The sequence below is a fragment of the Acanthopagrus latus genome, chromosome 18 (genome assembly GCF_904848185.1).
Source record: "Acanthopagrus latus isolate v.2019 chromosome 18, fAcaLat1.1, whole genome shotgun sequence".
Classification (NCBI taxonomy): Eukaryota; Metazoa; Chordata; class Actinopteri; order Spariformes; family Sparidae; genus Acanthopagrus; species Acanthopagrus latus.
Genome location: NC_051056.1, coordinates 22,881,484 through 22,901,743, shown reverse-complemented (window position 1 = coordinate 22,901,743; position 20,260 = coordinate 22,881,484). Strand labels below are relative to the sequence as shown.

Here is a 20,260-nt window from a genome sequence, read left to right as displayed (position 1 = left end):
GTCCAAAATGTTTTGGTATCCTGAAGCATTCAATGTTCCTTTCACTGGAACTAAGGGGCCAAGCCCAGCTCCTGAAAAACAACCCCATACCATAATTCCTCCTCCACCAAATTTCACAGTTGGCACAATGCAATCTGAAATGTACCGTTCTCCTGGCAACCTCCAAACCCAGACTCGTCCATCAGATTGCCAGATGGAAAAGCGTGATTCATCACTCCAGAGAACGCGTCTCCACTGCTCTAGAGGCCAGTGACGGCGTGCTTTACACCATTGCATCCGACGCCTTGCATTGCACTTGGTGATGTGTGGCTTGGCTGCAGCTGCTCGGCCATGGAAACCCATTCCATGAAGCTCTCTGCGTACTGTACTTGGGCTAATCTGAAGGTCACATGAAGTTTGTAGCTCTCTAGCAATTGACTGTGCAGAAAGTCGGCGACCTCTTTGCACTATGCGCTTCAGCATCCGCTGACCCCTCTCCGTCACTTTACGTGGCCTACCACTTCGTGGCTGAGTTGCTGTTGTTCCCAAACGCTTCTATTATATATATGTATGTATGTATAGATAAACCCAGAAATTAATTTACTTACCAGTGTCTCACGTTGCGATTGTGTTTTCCACTAACAGGAATCGTATATCGCATGTCTTATGTCCACAAGCTAACACAGATACTCACAGTAGCTGAGCAGAGACGGAGCTAACATGAAGAGCAAGATACGATCATGAAAACAGGAAGACAAAATTAAAATTGCTGTGAAATCATCTGCAGAAGTCTGTTATGAGCAGCCAGAATTAAAAGCAATTTCATGGTTTTAGATAAAATCGAATGTTATTCATCTCAATGGAAGTTACAGATATCAGACATGAGAAAATCACAAATTTATGTAAAGAAATACAAACATTAGTCTCTCTTTAACTGCAAGCCTTTAACTGAATGAGGCCAATTATCTTTTATAGCTTGTTTGTTTATGCACAATCGTAAAAAAACGCAAAAACACATGGTCAAATTATAACTGCATTTTTTCCCTTTCTTTTCTGTTGCAGCTCCCTGGGCCTTCGCTACTTCACATATGGCATACTGTTTGGCTGTGGCTCCTCCTTTGCCTTCCAGCCCACGTTGGTCATCCTTGGCCACTACTTCCGCCAGCGCCTGGGCCTAGCCAATGGTGTGGTAACGGCCGGCGCCAGTCTGTTTTCCATGGGCCTCCCGGTTCTTCTCAACAAGGTGGTGGAACCTCTAGGCCTCAGCAGGACCTTCCAGATCCTCAGCCTCTTCATGCTGGTCCAGGCCCTGCTGGCGCTGCTGTTTAAACCTTTACTGCCTGCTGGAGGAGGCATGGGACCACCAGGCATGGGTCCAGGCCCTGCAAATCCCCAAATCCAGTCAGGGGCCACAGCTCAGGGCGGGAACAGGTGGAGCAGGTTCCTGGCTGGGGTCAGGAAGTACTTCAACCTGCGTGTTTTTCACATTGTGACATACCGGGTGTGGGCGTTTGGAGTAGCCACAGCTGTACTGGGCTACTTTGTGCCATACGTTCATCTGGTAAGAACAATAATGGGCATGCGTGTAGTCAGATTGAAAATGTTCGTTGTGTTTTCACTCCTGGCTTTAACTGGTTACATTTAAATTCATAGCCGTAATCTTCCATCTTAGTTTCCTGTGTCGTACCAGTGTAAAAACCAGCGTGCTCTGTTAGATTAATGTATAGATGTTGATGGCAGATTGTATGTTAATATAAATGTTTGTGTACTTACCAGTCCTTCATCCATCTTAGTGTGCTAAAACATTTCCTAATATGGAACACATTCCATGATGTTTTGGGTATTTTTGGTTCGTGACTGTGAAAACCTCAGAATCCTGACCTCTTTATTCAAAGTGATATATAAACAGCATTATGGTATTCATTAATCAGACTTGTGTAATAATATATTAAGCTGCTTTAAAACAAACAAACACATGAATTCATTAATTTTGGTGTAAAATGGTATTTGTGTCTTGTGCCCTGCTGGGGCTTAGCCTGCCGACTCCTGTCAATCAAACAGAGACACGCCCCTCCAGGAGATGAAAAGGAGCATTTCTGATTATTCCCCCCCAAAACCATTTCAAATATCAGGGATGCAACTAATTATTATTTTCATTGTCGATTGACTTGTTGAATGAGTGTTTGGTTTGTAAAATTGGAAAATGTTGAAAAGTGTGAGTGTTTTTCAAAGCCTGGAGATGACGTACTCACATATCTTGTCTTGTCAGTGACCCAAATATATTCAGTTTACCTTCATGGAGGAGTGAAGAAACCAAAAATATTCATATACCTGAAGCTGTAAATTTCTTGAAAAGTTACTCTACTATTAGGACCAGTTAACCTATTATCAAATTTGGCAATTAATTTGATAGCTGCCACCTGACTGAACTTCAGTCTTAATTTGCAGCTGTAGACAATATTTTAAAAAACACTGACATTATAGTTAATTGCAAAAAGGGATGACTAGATGTGTTTTCTGTGAGTCAAAGTTGAACTACTCTTAAGTCAGTGCACGGTTACTTAACTTTGCATGATGAACACAATCCAGAATTCGGAGTGTATTTGCATAGACTGCACATGACCTATGGCCGACTTTGGTGTGAGATGGCGAGATAGTGAAGGATGAGGATGAAGTGTAAAGCTGCGGAGTGGAGCTGTGAAGTTGATCTCCCTCTATCCAGATGTCGGATGTTCCAGCTCCGGCCTCCCTCTGTCAGTCCTGTTGTTTCAGGCCCGGGCCCAGATGTAAACACAGCCCCGGCCTTTGTATTGGCTCAACCACCTCAGGAAACCTCTCCTGTATGGCCTCCCTGTATCCCTAAACATGCCTATCCTATGGCCATTGATGAATGTAGAGCCCTTCAAAGCAGAGCAAATATTTCACAATGACCAGCTTGTTCAGGAAAGACTTCAGAGGGCGGTTTAATGTTTTTGAGGAGTCAGGGCTGATGGGAGTGGGAGGGTCTGACCTATATGCGTTGGGTCTTCCTGTCCTGCTGCTCCAGAGGTCTGTGGATGAAGACATTTTATTGTAAGATCTCGGCTTCGGTGTTATTGATGGACGAGTCCTCCGCTCCACCAAATGCACGCCCATTTGCTGAGTTTGTTGACCTCTTGTGTCCAGAGCACAAAAACATATGAAAAAGTACACCAGCAGGTTGTGTCGATATCTTTGTTTGGGCATTCATTGTTGGGAGCATCTGGAGAGTTACTTATGCATCGGATTTGAACCGCCGAACACACGGCCAAAACTCACAAGTCTGTTTTTCTTTCTGTGTCTCAGATGAACTTTGTAGAGAAGCAGTTTAAGGACAACCAGAAGGACTGGGTGTTACTGGTTTGCATAGGCGCCTCATCTGGGGTGGGACGCCTCGCTTTTGGTAAGATCGGTGACCTCATTCCCGGTCTTCATAAGATCTACATGCAGGTGAGGAAATGTACAAAAGCATATCATGTTGGCCAGATGAAATGAAATGTGCCTTTTGACCCTTTCAGTTCACAACCTAGGTCATACTGGATACCTATTTAACATTAGATACATACATACATACATACATACATACATACATACATACATACATACATACTTACATACTTACATACTTACATACTTACATTTCCGAAGGGAAATTTTGGAAAGTTGATGCCTTCAGGTCCATCCCATGGCCACTGCCGTATCAGGGGCGTCCAGAGGAATGAAACATTTTACGGATATTGAGCTTCAGATAATTGTTGTTGCACCATATGAGAAGAGCTCTCTACCAGTCCCTGGTACTCGGTACAGTGTGTTTCTCCTCAGAAATTATCAGTGGAATCATACATATCAATATAGCGATACCCTTGATTTCAACAAGGACTTAATGTCTTCGCTACACAGGCTATATAATATGAGACATACAACCACAAGTCAGTAGATGTTTCTTTTTACAATCCGAGTGATTCGGTGTCTTCGATGGCTTATTTGTTTGCATACAGACGTGACTCGGATGCAGAATAAAAAGAAGCTTTCATGATGCTATAAGAATTGCCCATCTGGATAAGAGAAGGGAAGTCTGAGCAGTTCAGTGCGGGGGTGAACACAAACAGCAATTTTCCGTTCTTGCAGCTGTAAATGTACTTTGTGCTGCATGCACACGTTTCTGATGCGTTATTGTTGTACATGACTGTGCAGACATAATGTTCCCATTGAATATTTACTCTCCTGCTATCACACTTAGACACACATTCATTGGTCTTTTTTTTTATTTATTTAAACACAATGAATTCTTAAGAGTTGCTTTCTTGTAGTGCTTTGATTGTATAGGGTTTATGGGAGCAGCTTCTAATTTGCTGTTGAGGCACAAAAACCTCCTTCAGATTCCACAGTATGAAACTGGTGAACCTTGTGCTCATTGTAATGCAACAGTGTAAGCTGACTGTTAAGAGTTGTACAAACAGTTTAGACGGCCTTCAGCAGCAGCAGCTGAGTACTTAATTCCTCAGCTTTATATTCCTTTAGCTTAGTTATTATCGTCACATAGCTTTTAAATATCGATCAGATTAAAGGTATTGTTAGCCTCCGGCTTACCCAAGCTAACATAGTGTTTCAGCTAAATTCCAGCACCCGGTGCTGGTATGCTGGTGACGAGTTTCATCAGCAACTTCACCAGCAAGACTATGCTGGTATGCCAGCATATTTAATGGGAACTTGCTAAACCAGCACCAGACCAGCACTACCAGCATAGACCAGCAGCATTTCCATGCTGGTCTATGCTGGTAGTGCTGGTCTGGTGCTGGCACTACCAGCATAGACCAGCATGGAAATGCTGCTGGTCTATGCAGGTTTTTCCAGATGGGTTGCCAGTGACCTCTGAAGCAAGACACTCTCCCCTCACATCTATAAATACAAAAGAAAGACAGGAACACTGGAAACAAGCTAAAAACCTGCTGCGCCTTTTCTTTAACGGGAGAAATAACAGAGAGAGTTGTTAATTGTGTCTTGGCTGTGTGTTTCAGGTGGTGTCCTTCATTGCTCTGGGCCTGATGTCCATGCTGATTCCTCAGTGCTCGGTGTTCGAGGGGCTGGTGGTCGTGTGCGTGTTCTTGGGGCTGTGCGACGGCTGCTTCCTCACCATGATGGCCCCCATAGCGTTCGAGCTGGTTGGGCCCATGCAAGCCTCGCAGGCCATTGGGTACCTTCTAGGCCTTATGTCTCTTCCCATGACAGCAGGTCCACCTATCGCCGGTGAGAAGAACACTCTTTTATTAGTACCGCTCTTCACAACATAAAGACTGTGATTTATACCATATAATCCACGATGAGCTTGCAGTGATCCGGCTCCGTGCACTGACTTCAGGGATGTTGGCAGCTGCAGCACACAAGTTGATTGATATTGGCAGAGTAAGGATAGAACAACTGTAGGGAGTAAAGGGAGAGCAAGACAAATGCGTAGCAGGATGGATTGTATTTAGAGGTTTTGGGCTCACGGCCAACTACAAGCTGTCTCAAGTGATTTGTCTTCCGGGGGGAAAAAAAAAAAGCAACTACAGGCAGTGTTCAGCTCCCTTTATGTCTCCCTCACCTCCTCCCTCTCTCCGTCTTTGCTTCCCAGCTGTCTGATAAGACGAGCATATAGAAGAGCGACGAGAGCAGAACATTGATTTCATGACTCAGACTGCCCTCTGCACTCTCTTTCTCTTGCAAACCTCTTTCACTTCTCACACACTTACTGTACATGCACTGCTTTTACTACAGAACACTTACAGAGTCTAGATACAGCTATTGATGGGCTGAGGCATTTGTCAAAACTAAATCTCTCAGGCTGTTTAGTTAAATAAAACAGACTCTGATTAAAGAACTGGCACATTTCTGTTTTAGATTACATATTTGGAGAATGCAATATGTGAATATGAATTAATTTAGGCACCATTGTGTGACTCCTTTTGCCTTAAAATATCAACTTAATAATCATGTTGGTACAGTGTCTTGTAACAGGGTGAGTGGTGTCTCTGTCTCAGCCACTTTGCCCCTCCATTACTTGTTTCTGCACTATGTTACTTCAGTGAGAGGGCCGGATCACAGCATTACACACTTCAGCATGCAAGCTATCAACAGGTTGCACCTACACTGCGTCTGACAAATTGTGACAGACCTGGGGTTTGTATTTGTTGCACTCAGAAGCTGTGGGGGCCACCAAATCTCCCAAAATGCCAAATTTCTACATAATCTTGATTTGAATATACAAAGCTTTGTCTTCACATTGCAAAGGAATACTTTACAGAACTGAACACTTCATCCGCAAAGTATCGCTAAAATCAGATTATGAGAACAGAAGAAAAATGATACAGAAGAGAAAATGTTGACTGTACAGCTCCAGCTAACCAGTGTTTTCATTCTACATTAATTAGTCAGTTATCTTCTTCATTCATCACTTGATGGTTTTGTGTAGAAAGTGAAAGCTTTGAGCCCACAGACATTTCAAACAGCCCGAGGGGACACATCATCAAACTGTTTGTATTCCACGCTACTATGATATGTCACAGTTGTGGTATGCAAAGCTTTGTGTAGACACAGCTTTGGATATCTGTGGGCATTTACCCTTTTTTCTGACAAAACAATTACCTGATGAAACAAGAAAATAACTTTTTTTACTCCTGTATAATTTTAGTCCGACTTTAGCAATAATTCATGAATTAGATGTTATGTTTTTATTTTCCAAGGCAAAAACTGACATGATTCTTGGTTCCTTGTATTGATTTTGGTAACATGTGATACAGTCAGGCAGCAGAAACATTTCGGCTGTCGGGAGTTTTGCCGTCCCCCACTGCTCCTCCTTGTTTTATGTCCGACAGGTGTTTTTCTCTCCCTGTCTGGAACAGGATCCAGTCCGTGCAGAAAGTCACTTTAAGCTCAGCACGGTGGCATGTGGCTTAAAACATCCTTTCACTAACCACAGATGCAGATGCTAATATTGTAGCTAAAAAAAATTCTATGCTGTGGATGTGTAAGGCACTAAACGGGGAAGTGAGGTCAGTCTGTTGAATATCAGCAGACCGGCTCCTCAGAGTCTAAATGAGTGAATCACTGTGTCAACATGTGTTGTTCAGTACAGGCTGTACAGTTCGGGAGCAAGAATGCATATGTTGTGTGCAACAATTTGAATGCACACCCCTCCCCTGTGTCGCCCTTATGTCATAAGCCCTGCGGTGTATCAAACATACACAGCAGCGTGTTAAACTTGTTGACCTTGCTTTGTTACCGTAGGTACCATTGGTTCGCCTCAGCTCAAAGGCAGATAAATCCTAGGGTGAGATTTCTGCACTGTAACACGATAGTACAATGTCCTTGTTGAATTCCACTGACGGACCTATACACAGAATTCATGTATGTGATGCATACTGTGTGTCAATCCTAGGTTGTAGCAGAGCAGGTCAGCATTTTGCATTTTTTCCCAGAGTCGGATTAGAAAAGCGAAACCACTCTCTCTGGCCTGTGTGTCTTTTAAAAATGGAGCTGGAGCCAGAACCTCATTAGTTTAGCTCGACATAAAAGCCCCCGGGGGGAAAGTGGGGCGTACAGAGGTAGCCTCTCTGAACATCAACAACATGCCGACCAGCAACTCAGAACCACAGGATCAGAATGTCGCGGGCTGCAAAGTTAAAGCTCCTGTTAGTAAGAGAGCGATATCGACACTTTAGATTTCCAACCTCGTCAAATACTGACCCTCAAATATGTTGTTTTAAGAGGAGTTCTGTGCTTTGACTCCGCCTTAGCAGACAATAACTGCAAGAAAGGTTCAGCTCTGGACTTTACATGTAGGAGCTGCATGTGTGAACACAAATGTGTATGTCAGTCCTAAATCCAGTAGTGACAGTAATCCTCTGTGCTAGTGCAGGTTTAATCAGCTGTAACAAGCACTCAAACGTACGTCGGCGTTTAAACTGCTCATCGTCAAAGTTCTACAAAACACCTGGCCAGATTTTTTCCCCGCTCGGTCGCTGGTGCTTCCATATGACCCGTTCACGCTGCTGCTGGACCTCTCTTTGACGTCCCCCTCACCTAATCTGTCATTATTAATATGAACTGTGCCCCCCCCCACCCCCTTCCTCTGCTCAGGTCTCCTACATGATTACTTTGGGAACTACACGGTGGCCTTCTCCCTGGCTGGGGTTCCACCTATGGTGGGGGGCGTGGTGCTGTTCTTTGTGCCCCTGATCCACCGCAGGCTCCAGCGAGGCCAGGCGTCACCGGAGGAGACGTCCACAACCGCCCACATGCTGCCCTGCACCCAACCGGCGGAGGAGCCCAAGAGCTGCTCCAACGGAGACATCCTGCCCGGCTACACCGACGTGGAGACGCATATTTGAGTCGCACCGTACAAAGGTTACATAAGTTCACATATATCGGGCATTGATCATGGAAGTGAGTGGATGCATATTTCTTCTTATACTTTTTACTTTTCTTTTTCCAGGGATTCAGCCCACCAGCACCTTTTTTCTGATCCTTAGATTGCCCTCCTCTCCAACCATGGACTTCCCGTTGGCTGACCTTTAACCATCTCACCCTCCTGGACTCTCATTGCTGTGTATTTTCATGTGGAGAGAAATCGACGATAGGAGCGCTCTTGGCTTCATAAGCCGCAGAGAGGACGAACAGAAGGCACATCAGCATAGGATGATGGACACGAGTGCGAGGAGGATAAGCACAACAGTCTCAACCAGGATGGTTTTTACCCGTGGTGACTCTGTAGTAACACATACCTCCAAGAGGAACGAAATGAAGAGAGTTTAACTGACAGTCGTAGTTTATGATTTCACAGATTCGATTTCGCCACCCTAGCTCGTTGAAGCTGTGAAAAATAATGTGCTTTATACTTAGATTCCACGTAAAGAAATTGTTAGAAGAAGAGGCATGTCAAGTAAGAGTTAATGAAGGGATGATTTCACTTTCTTAATGTAGTACCTCATGCATCTACATTTTTTAACATAGTGCAACATTATTTAGTTCGTACGGTCTCATCTCGAGTGATTTTGCAGGTTTTAATTTTTTTTTTCTTTTCTGCTGTTTTCCGGCTGCGACTGAGAAACGAGCACGCCTGTCGTAAATGTCACCGGAGGCAGCAGACAGTTGTTCTTGAGAGAGAGATCAGCCACCAGACACAATCACCTCAACTCAGCCGCACACTGTAGCGTACCACACGGAACGCACACCCCAGGGTCCAAAAAAGCTTCATGGCTTCAGCTTTTCCACCAGCCCGCCTGCACGGGAGACAGATGTGCGACTGTTGCAGTTGCTGATTCAACCGATTCGAGTGCCATGAACTGGAGAGTGTTACTTGTTTTATTTTCCACAGTCTTAACATACACCAGGTCAGGGACTCTGCAGCTTGTGGTTCTTATAATATATGCAGTATAGGACCTTGTCCACAAATATATGGATATTTATACTCTTTATTTTTTAGTCTCTTGATCACATGCAAATTGTGTTTTGTGTAATGGACATGCGTATAAAACCACAAACGCGGCAGACATCTGGTTGTTTGACGAACACAAATATAAGTTTGTTGTTTGCACTGCCAGGTCTAATTATAAGTTTACTACTTCGCTTTTCTCTGGTCTTGGATCATTTTAATTCAAATTGAAAAAGCTCAGTGCACACGGTGTGTTTGGTTTACCGCGAAAAGTTGGATGTTGGAAGTTGGAGATTGGAATGAAATCATACAGGAGTTGACTGCTTTTCAGCACAACAAATGGGAATACCAGTTCTAACCAGGTTAGCAATGCCAGCTGATAGCGTTTCACTTCACGTTATCTTGCACATTAAAAACATCAGAGCAACATGTCCACAGATAGAAGCTGGCCAGAACTGTGTCTAAGACTGATTTAATGAGGCACAGATGAGACAGAAGGGCTCATAAACAACATATCCTACAGCTTTCAAAGATGTTGATAAGCGAGGTGGGTGGATTTTGTTTTGTCGGGTTTTGTGAGGTGCAAGTCAGAAAGCTGACGCGAAGCCATGTAAAGGCCCAAATATATATATTTAAACAGAAAACACTTGTAGGTTACTACTACTGCTCCCTCTCTCCTCTCTCAACATGTTTCCTGTCACTCTTTGGAGCTGCACTATCCAATTAAAGCCATTAAAAGTGCCAACGAATAGAAAAATATCCGTATACATGTGGACAAGCCCAAAATTAGTGGCAGTGAGAATCTTAAATCTAGAGTTGACACAAGTCTGTTCAACCTTAACTGTCCGCATTCAGCAAAAATCTACAGTTTTTATCGTCCTTTAAAGGTTTAGGAGGGTGCTAGGAAAATCCACATGAACTGTGTTTGTTACAGCTTTGAAAAAAATCATTCAGAATAGTTTTTTTTTGTAGCGTGCACACTGTGAACAAGAGTCCTGACAGGAGATAGACGGCTGGTGGTAGCATAGGTTTTGTTTTTTTGTTTTTTTTTTTTCTCAGTTACAGTAAAAGAGGCATTCTGTATCATTCAATTACAACTTTTCCTCCGTGTGCTGCACACAGTTACGTAATATGGAACCACTTTGTTACAGTCTGTCGATGAATGGGGGGCTACTGAAATGAATGCTGCCAAATGAACCTGAGCCCCCTCGCCAGGTCATCTCACAGATAATCAGTTTGCTGCTTTAGTTTAGCTCGACGTCGCGAGGGCCGCGCGCTCACCGCGTCGGCGGTGATGAGTCAAAAACGCCGCAGCCTCCCTCGAGAGGGCACAGCACGCAGTTATTACTTCTCATGAGCATTTAGACCACTTACCTCTGACTGCAAGTTCTCTGGAACAATGAACTTAGATGAACAGATGTGAAGTAGAGCTGCAATAATCGACTGTTTGGAGTCACCCTCTTTGGTTATATGCATTCACTGAGAAGCAGAGGAAGAAACCGCTCTCTGTCCGACCCCCTCTTTTGCTGTCACTGCCATTATTCAGTTGTTTTTCCGTGTTACAACGCGTTAGAGCCTGAGAACTACACAAACCTCACTGCTGGGTGTAGTTTTGTTGGTGGTGGTGGGCGGGGGGGGGTTATGCTATAGGAAAAATACGGTTCTGATAGGAAAACATGCACCAATACCTCAGTAATCAAACAATCCTCAATCCAGCGGGACCTGTTGTTGACATCCTTCATCGCTTCATAGCGTCACTCTTCTGTGTCGTTGCTTGTTACAACGCTGCCAAACGCCTGTTTATTTCAATCAGCATCGCTTCCTACAAAAAAAACCCCTCATCATTGTCAGTTTCAGGCGATCAGTGGAAAACGCCAAACTTCCGTTCCGTTTAATCAAACATGCAGTGCGATTAGTTCTGAGATTTTTAGTTTTTGCCTTCACATCCGTTTGCTTCTTTTTGATTCCTCTCCATTCCGCTACCAACACGATATCATCTTCGTCTTCTCTTCGTCGCAACATCGTGGGTTTTTTTGTTTTTTTTAATGTCTGTGATTGAACAAATGCAGATATGTTAAATGTCTAAAATAAAAAAATATGTCAAGATAAAAAGAGACACTAAAGCGTAAGCAGTGGAGATCCATACAGCGGTTAAGGCACGTTTGAAGAGCAGGAACACCGGCCTCTAGTTTGACTGAGAGAGTGTTGAATTATGGGCTGTGTGAGTCGTCCACGTACCAGCCACTGAACATGGAGATCCTGCACAGTAATCCAAGCAAGCTCAAATAGATGTAAAAGTGACTAATTTTGCTGTATTTTTTTAATCATTAACCCAAACAGTACCTTCCTGCCTAAAAACAAACAAACAAACAAACAAACAAAAAAACACGGCTGACTGTGAAATGTATTTAACGTATTTTGTGTTGTGACGTCGCTGCAGGAGAATCTTCCCACGAAACTGCAGAAGTTCATGCAGAAGGGCTCGTGTCCTGCTGACGTGAGATCCTGCTTGCAGTGGCGAGCGTCGCAGACAAGTTGCACTAGTCAAACTAGAGGCCCGTGTCGCTAGAAGTCCCGCAATCTTGAAAGTGAACGAGTGAATTGAAGCTACTACTACTGTCACGCTCTGGCAGACATATTGGAGGTCCTCGCGGGGCTCGAGGACAAAACGCATCTTGTCTCGACAAAATGTACTGGAGTTGTTTTGTTTTTGACTGTGAACTTTTATTTTTCCTTTAAGGATTATTCGTGTTGAAAGTAGCGTCACCCTGTTAGCTCAAAGCCTGAACCGCAGCAGTTTTAAAAAAAACAAATCTGCCTTATAGTTACTAAACAGCTGCGACACACCATAACGTGATCTGATCAGAGTTACGAGATCTGAGACACAACAGCAAAGCTTGTATAGTGAACTTTCCAGATCTTAATGTGACACATTTTTTTAAAAAAAGTCTCTTTTCTTTCCTTCGATGTGATTGTTGTCGATACCTGGATCTTTCCTAGCTTCGTTTCTCTCTTGCTCGGTTTCTGCTCAAAAGCAGCTGAGTACTCCTTTGTACTGGAGATCCGTATCAACGTATGTACTTTATACACTTTGTAATGATTTTTAATTAACCGTAAACTGTTTTTTATCGTCTTAATTTTGTTTTTGATAAATGTTTTGTTTTTAATCTTATTTGTTGGTGTCTTTCGTGATACATTTCAATGACTACTGGAAAAAGAAGCGACGAAAAGTGCTGCAGAGGTCAGATCTGAAGTGATGTACAGAAATGAAGGAGCTGATTGAATGAAGAATGATACCGTGACATCTGGATGGTTCTGTGCTGTGATCTGAACCAGTGTCTGGCTTGCCAAAGTCTTTCATCTATGCAGCGTCGTTTTCGGGCTCGCAGTCCTCTTCCTGCGACCGCTTCGCTCTTCTGAACACGTCAAAACTCTAAATGATAAACCCGCAGTAGAGCCTCTTAACCATGAACTACTAACAAGACTACCTGTGTTATTGTTTTTTTTTTTTTATAATCAGGAGGGTTTTGGGGGGCTGTTGTTTGGCTTTTTAATTGTTTTACCTGACAGTCACACTGGTGAAAGCTTAAAGGAGACCTATTATGCTATTTCACTTTTCCCCCTTCGTTTAGTATTAAAAGTTAAAAAGGTCAAAGTCGGCAGAGGCAGAACTTCCTCCGTCCCACAGAAAACACAGCTCCCTGAAACCTCGTCAGTAGTCCCGCCTTTCTTTCCGTGACTTTGCGACATCACCCTCGTGTCACCGTGTCACACACATTTGTTTGATTTAGCTGCTCTGTTGCCAGGTCAGGAGGAGACGGGAGCAAAAACAATGTTAGCGGCAGACAGACAGCGGCAGAATACTGGACAGTGAGAAATCTGATGTGTTTTATGAGCACTAAAGCCACGAAAATGAGCATAATATGTCTCCTTTAACATGCCTCCCCTGTGTTTTTGCTTTTCTTAACCTATCGGTGCTCGCATGCATTATTCAGCGCGCAGGTCGGAGCTGCAGAGAGGCATGAGCTCATGAATAAAGACCGACAGGCTGATATTTATCAGCGTTTTAAAATGTGGCGAAATGAAGCCAGCAGGCGCTGTTTCACTCTTGGTTTTTACATTCTTCCAAAAAAAGCAGGTCACATGATCTGAACTGTGTCATAGTTACTTATTAAATCTTTTTTTTTTTTTTTCCTACAAAGACTTCATTTATTTTGGCATTAGACTTTTCCCTCAAGAAAAAAACCAAACAAAAAACCCTCACTTGACTTGAAGTCGGTCCAACTATTGCAATATCAAGCTTTGTTATTCTTCTCTCACAAATGTGCCACTTCTCTGCTCCACTGACCTCGATCGCCGCCGGCTGTTCTAAAACTGCCTCTCCTCAGCGTGAGGCCGTACAAAAAAATATGTGTGAAACAGGAATGACTGAAGGTTTATATACCAGCGGCGTTCACACACCATTTAAAGAGGACGACTGAAAAAAAAAAAAAAAAAAAAGTATTCTATATCCATATATACATATATATATATATATATGATATGTATATATATGTATATATGTATATGTATATATATATATATATATATATATATATATATATATATATATGTATATATATATATATATATATATATATATATATATATATATATATATATATATATATATATATATATATATATGTATGTATATATATATATATGTATATATATATATATATATATATATGTATGTATATATATATATATGTGTATATATATATATATATATATATGTATGTATATATATATATATATATATAATATATGTATATATGGATATAGAATACTTTTTTTTTTTTTTTTTCAGTCGTCCTCTTTAAATGGTGTGTGAACGCCGCTGGTCACACTTGAGTTATGTAAAAACCTCTTTATGCTCCATATGTTGTAGAAAAAGAAACCCTGATGTAATTCTCACTTATGTTTTCTGTATGGTCACCAGGCCTTCCCACAGCCTTACATGTTGAAATATGAGGAATATTTCATCGCTCTGCTAAACTCTTTTCCCCCTCTGACCTCTGGTTAGCTTGCTGCAGTTAAAAACCTCTATTGCCTGTCTTTCTCTTCTTACAGCCGTCGGCCTCTCTCCTCCCAACACAAGCTTTTCTTTTTTTCTTTTAAAAGAATATATATAAAAATGTCTGTTTTTTTGTCATTTTGCAAAATGTTCTAACAAGGCCAGTGATGCCGCAAGATCTGAAAATCAAGTCATGCTGCTAGGAAAAAAAAAAATGTCAAAGTAATTTTCAATCTGTATCAAAAAGAGGCACATTTTTTTTTCTTCTTTTCTATTAAACCAACAATAAAGATGTAATATGAAAACGTCCCACGCTGTCACTCTTTTGATGCCTGCGTGCTGCAGGCGCTCGGGGTTGTTCTTGACATGCAATCACGTTGGAGATTAACCCTCTTTGAACGCATTAAATACGCAGCAGCGACACGGTGAGCCAGAGAGGTGGATGGATGCACGCAAATGCTCCGCTGCAGTTTAGGGACACGGTGCTGAATGTGTTTTCTAAACGCTCGTCATCACCACAGCAACGTGACTGCTCATCCAGGCGTTAAGTCCTCCCTTGACTCCACGTTCCCCCCGTTTGACCTCAGTTTCTCCCAGCCAGGCAGGATCTTAAAGATCACGCTTCACTTAGTCTGCAGAGCTCTTTATGTACATACAGGGAGCTGCTGTGTACATCTCACAAGGAAGAGAATAAATGGATTGTCGAGTCTGTCTTTGAGCCTGCGGCTGTCTGGTCTCTTTCTTATGAAAGAGCTTTTATACAGTGAAAACTGATCCTTATCTGGACATATGAAGGGATAAAAGTCTTAGATTTGACCTAAAGTCTTTTATTAAAACCACGTCACATTGCTTTTATCTATCTGGTATCATTTTTTTTATTTCAAGGGTTCACTAACTTGATCAAGGCCCTTCCATATCAGAGGAAGAAGAAGCACTCGGATCACGTAGGTGAGTAAAAGCAGCAGCATCACAGTAGAAATACTCAGTTACAGGTCATGGATTTGAATACAAAAGTATTACTGTCAAAATGTACTCAAACAACTCAATATACATGATTTCAGAATAACGATCCATATTACTGGGTCGTTGTTTTTGTGTTTGTGAAGCTGGAACATTTGATTAAACCGTTTTTATAAAGTTTAACTGCTGCTTGAATTCCCCTGTAGGGATCAACATGTTTCATCTGAATCTTATTACAATCATCATTTATCTGTTAGTTATATTCTGTATTTCACACAATCTGCAAAGTAACCAGTAACTTAAGTCAGATACATGTGTAGTGGAGCAAAAAGTCCAATAATTGCCTTTGAATTTGAGCAGAAATGTGAAGCAGCAGAACATGCAGCACTCAGGTAAAGTACAAGTACCTCAAGTGCAGAGTTTGAGTGAATGCACTTGGTTACTTTGTGCCACGGCTCCACTGCTACAATGGTGTATCAAGGTTGCCCTTGAACGAAGACAGAAAAAAAGAAGAGAGAAGATAAAATATATAACTGTGAAACGTCAACTCATTAAGATAAGATTAAGATATTCGACCCTCGTTGTCCTTGAGCCCTGTTTCTATTCTTTTGCAAATCAAGATGATCAGCTCTCAACTGAACTACAGAAAAAAAAAAAAAAAAAAATCAGCCTCAGTTATTTATGCATAAAAAAAATGACCAGAGCGTGAAAAGCCGGCACAGATTAAAAGAGTGTGTCTCGTGGAGCTGAGTGAGTCAGGCTGAAGCAGGAGCAGCGGCTGCGTGTTGACCTGCATGTCTGTTCCATGTCAGATGAGAGCAGTGAACCGGATGAGAACAGGCTGTACTGTCCTGTGAGTCGTCCTGCTCGCGTCCTATAGGCGTCTAATAACTAATGTACCGCTGCAGACTGTACAGCAGAGGTCTCCCCTCACTCATCGCTCCCACCCGGGTACAGGATCTGAACTTCAACACTCAGAGTCTCAGACCGTGGAGATGCAGTTTCTTTTTGACACTTTTGAATTTACTGGATGTCTGGTGCTCTTTGAAATTTAGAGAGCGTATCATTGTACAAGGATCCTTTAGGATACAGAGATAACATGAACAACTGTACCTTCCTGTAAAGCGTGAAAACATTTACTGTGTAACTGCAAGTCAAGTATCTTTTCCTAACTCGAGTCAAAGGCTTATCAAATAATCACTCGAGTACACGTGTTCTCTCCCTACTTTGGTTTAGGATGCATTTAATTACAAATAGATGCATTTTTGTTTTTGTGTAGTTCAAGTTTTTATTAAGTTTGCCAATATATAAGCAACACAAAACAACATTATACAGTAACGATGCAAATGGAACAAATCTGAGCAATAATAGTCATCTTAACATAGACTTTACTGCACGCCTGTGGGCCATAATTTCTTTATAAATTATCTGACAGTGATTAATATTTTATCTGCATTTTAAGTCACTGTCACTTCCACTCTTGCACTCCATATGTTAAAGTACAAATCTGCTGTAATGTTTTATATTCGTACGAGCTTTAAAAAGTGCATTTCCTTCTGTAATCTGCGTCATTTGATCGCTACATTTCGACACGTGACTCCATAAACAGCCTGTTGGTTTGTTCTCTTGCATCCGGCCTGTTTTTAAGTCGTACTGCTCTTTTTCTCCAACACAAACACACACACTGTACTACAGTTTAGTATTAGTCGTACACGCAGTACTGCACGCCTCCTTGTTACAACCACAACATGGTAGAATGAGTGAAATATCTTTTGCTTTGTTGGGAAAAAAAAAACAGCAAAACATTCACACACATTCCCCTTTTTGTCATATTTACTTGATGATAATAACTAATCAGATTTTATGACATGATAATATATATTTTTGTAAATGATGTTTCTGTCTGTGACGACGTTTCCTGCGTTGGCGCAATGTGACCTTCAGGAGGTTAACCAGTGTTGTCACACTGGAAACTTACGGGAATTAACCATTAAACCGAAATGAAAAACCACACACACGCTGCAAGTTAACGTCCATCTGACGGCTTCAAAACTCAATCTGGCAAATGTGCAAAAGTTTATTTTGTTGCATGTTTCATAGTTACAAGTATGAAAATGTTCAGCTTTTGAAATCACGGTGCTTCTTCGGATATTGTGGTAGTTGTGATTGTTGGTGTGCTGCCGCCTAATAGAACACACATGTCGTCACTTTAAACTGTGTCGCAAATGTCTCCAAGTAGAAGAAGGGTTTGTGTTATCTTGGTCCTCTGGGTTATCGGGGGACCACGACGAGGAAGTGACGCAAGAGAGAATGAAGAAGAAGAAGAAAAAGAACAAGGAGATAAGGAGGAAGAAGAAGAAGAGTTCTTGGGCCCTTCGGGTCATTGGGAGGAGCACCGCGAGGAAGTGATGCAAGAGAGGATGATAAAACTGCGGTCATTCTTTCTGTTGTGTCACTCTGTTTTCCTTCCCGCCCTGCGACTCGGGGCACTTCCTCTCTGATCTGCCAGCAGAGAACTGGACTCCTTAACTCTGTTGTTACATACGAGCAGGTTGCGACAAGAGGAAGTGTGGCAGTCGCTCACTTATCAGAGACAATCTGAAGCTCCAGGTCGCAGATGGGACAAGTTTTCATTGCTCCTCGGCTGGCAGCTCGGATTCCCCTCAAATCAATAACACACTTTTCTTTGAAAAGTGAAAACAAAACATGAATTTGTTGCACTTTTCATTTTGTCATCCTCCGTGTTGGCGAGCTTCGGCTCCTGTTTTCTTGCAAACCGAAAGAAGAGGAGGAAAGAAGAAGTGTGGCTCTCCTTAAAGGAACTTTGTGGTTTTATTGCGAGTTTTGATCCCATGAACCACAAAATCTACAGTAAATAGTAATGGTGGTCACCGCCACTCATCTTCCCTACAAAGACTTCAGATTTCACATCCTTCTTTCTAAGAAAACGTCGCGACAACGTGACACCAAGAACACAGCTCACCACTCTCCTGCAGCAGCTAGCTCGTTGTGGGGAAGCCCTGACGAGTTGATTACCGAATGCGTTTAGAAATGCTCAATTCCATTCTTTTCCCTGTCCACTCTCGATCATAACTGTTATAAACTGGTAGGCAAGACACGTGAACTTTGATTGCATTTCCATGGAGTGATAATCATACATTTTCATCCTTGAGCTGCGGAACTCTACTGCACTCGGTAATCGACTCGTCAGGGCTTCCCCATAACGAGCTAGCTGCTGCAGGAGAGTGGTGAGTTGTGTTGTCTTTTCAGTTGAAATCTGGCTAAGCTAGCAGATGTTCGATGCCTCGCAGTATGTGCAGGGACCCTATTTGTACTATTGCTGAAGTTTGGCGCTGTTCTGAGCATTATTTGTGGCGTTTTGATGGCGGTTTCTTGGTTGGAGGAATATACTGCATGTATTGTTAGCTAGCTAGCAGTCAGAAAACTTGATCTCTCGGGGGGGGGGCTTACTCTGTGTCACGGTGTGTTAGACCAAGAATTAAACTAACACCGGAATATCCCTTTAATTGAAGTGTTGCTGGTAGTGACCGGTGTTGTGTTGAGGTGTTCTGAGGTCCAGATCGGGGATCTCTTTGGAACTGATCTGTGTTTATTCTGACGGAACAGGTGAATATATAAAATTCAGGCATTAATAATTGGCGATATGCTATAACATGCACACGCTGACTTTATGAGTGTATTGTTCTCTGTGCTGGATCAACTGACCTCAGCAGGTTTTAATGTCTCTGCATGTCGATTTTTTTTTTTTTTCAGGTCCAAAGGAGAAACCCGATTCAGCCCCGCAGCCGGCGAGCTGAGCAAGTCCGAAAAAATGTGAAGTATAAACAACGTTTTGCAGTTAATTGTCAAACTCATGTAGAAGCCTCTGAGTCAGTGTTGGTTCCTTTAGCCCTCTAACTGTAACTCTGCCGTGTCCGACTGAGCTGAACTGTGTTGCTGTTGTTGTTGTTGCTTTTGTTTCACACGCTGCGAACTCAAACCCAGCGGGCAGATAATCACACCTGGGCAGCCGGCCACGGCCTCCGCTCACCTCTGTTTAGTTTGCTGCACATCGTGTGTGCGTGTGTTAACCATCATGCAGACGCTGAGATCAGGCCTGCTGTGTTTTCTGTTTTCGCAGAGATAAAGTGTGGCAGCCAGGCTACTGCTACGTCTCTGCCAATGCCACGTCCTGCCTGACTGTGTCCTCCAAACGAAACACTACCCCTCTCCTCCTCCTCCTCCTCGCCTGGAAACTTCCTCCGCTGATAAAAAGGTGATAAAAGGTCAGTTGGACGCTCGAAAGTTGGACGCTGGTGTTTTTTTTTTTTCATGTTTCGCACAGTCCCGTCCAAGATACACAACTTGAGACACACGAATGTTCACACCTTGTTGTTCCCCCCCTCTCCAGTCAGCTCAACATTTCATCCTCGTGTGAGAACCTACTTGTTTTGTTTTTTTTTGTTGTTTTTTTTTGATGAGCACTTGTACTAGAACAATGTTGGAGCACACTTGCTCATTGTTTTTCCTGCAGGAGGGAGAGGCCTGCTGGAGGTGGATAAGGCAGAATAACAGATCGGGAACGCTGTGGACTGAAGACAGACAGAGCGAAGAAAAGAACAGAGATAATGTGCCAGAGAGAGAGAGAGAGAGAGAGGGAGAGGGGGAAGAAATCAAAAGCAGAGAGGGGAAGAGATCAGGACAGGAAGAGTCAAGAGGTGTTTACCAGAACGTCCATGTTGAGAGTTTTTCATTTTGCTTTCAGATATAGCAGAAGTGTGTGTTTTGTTTTTTTTCGTGTTTATGTGCCCAAAAAAGAAATGCCAGTGCAA

General features: G+C 42.6%; 1 protein-coding gene and 1 long non-coding RNA gene across 2 annotated transcripts in view; both read left to right on the top strand.

Moving 5' to 3' along the window:
• slc16a2 (solute carrier family 16 member 2) overlaps positions 1–13,521 on the top strand; it is a 28,081-nt gene extending 14,560 nt beyond the window's left edge. The window contains exons 3-7 of the mRNA XM_037077056.1: positions 1,042–1,540; positions 3,304–3,447; positions 5,016–5,244; positions 8,116–8,382; positions 8,471–13,521. Coding sequence (XP_036932951.1) covers positions 1,042–1,540; positions 3,304–3,447; positions 5,016–5,244; positions 8,116–8,366 — 1,123 coding nt within the window. The 3' untranslated portion in view covers positions 8,367–8,382; positions 8,471–13,521. The remainder of the gene's footprint in view (positions 1–1,041; positions 1,541–3,303; positions 3,448–5,015; positions 5,245–8,115; positions 8,383–8,470) is intronic.
• A 5,399-nt stretch (positions 13,522–18,920) lies between these two features.
• On the top strand, positions 18,921–20,242 carry LOC119007879. The gene is made up of 4 exons (XR_005071258.1): positions 18,921–19,055; positions 19,203–19,262; positions 19,570–19,714; positions 19,963–20,242. It is a non-coding gene; the product is annotated as an uncharacterized LOC119007879 (long non-coding RNA).
• The last annotated feature ends 18 nt before the right edge of the window (positions 20,243–20,260 follow it).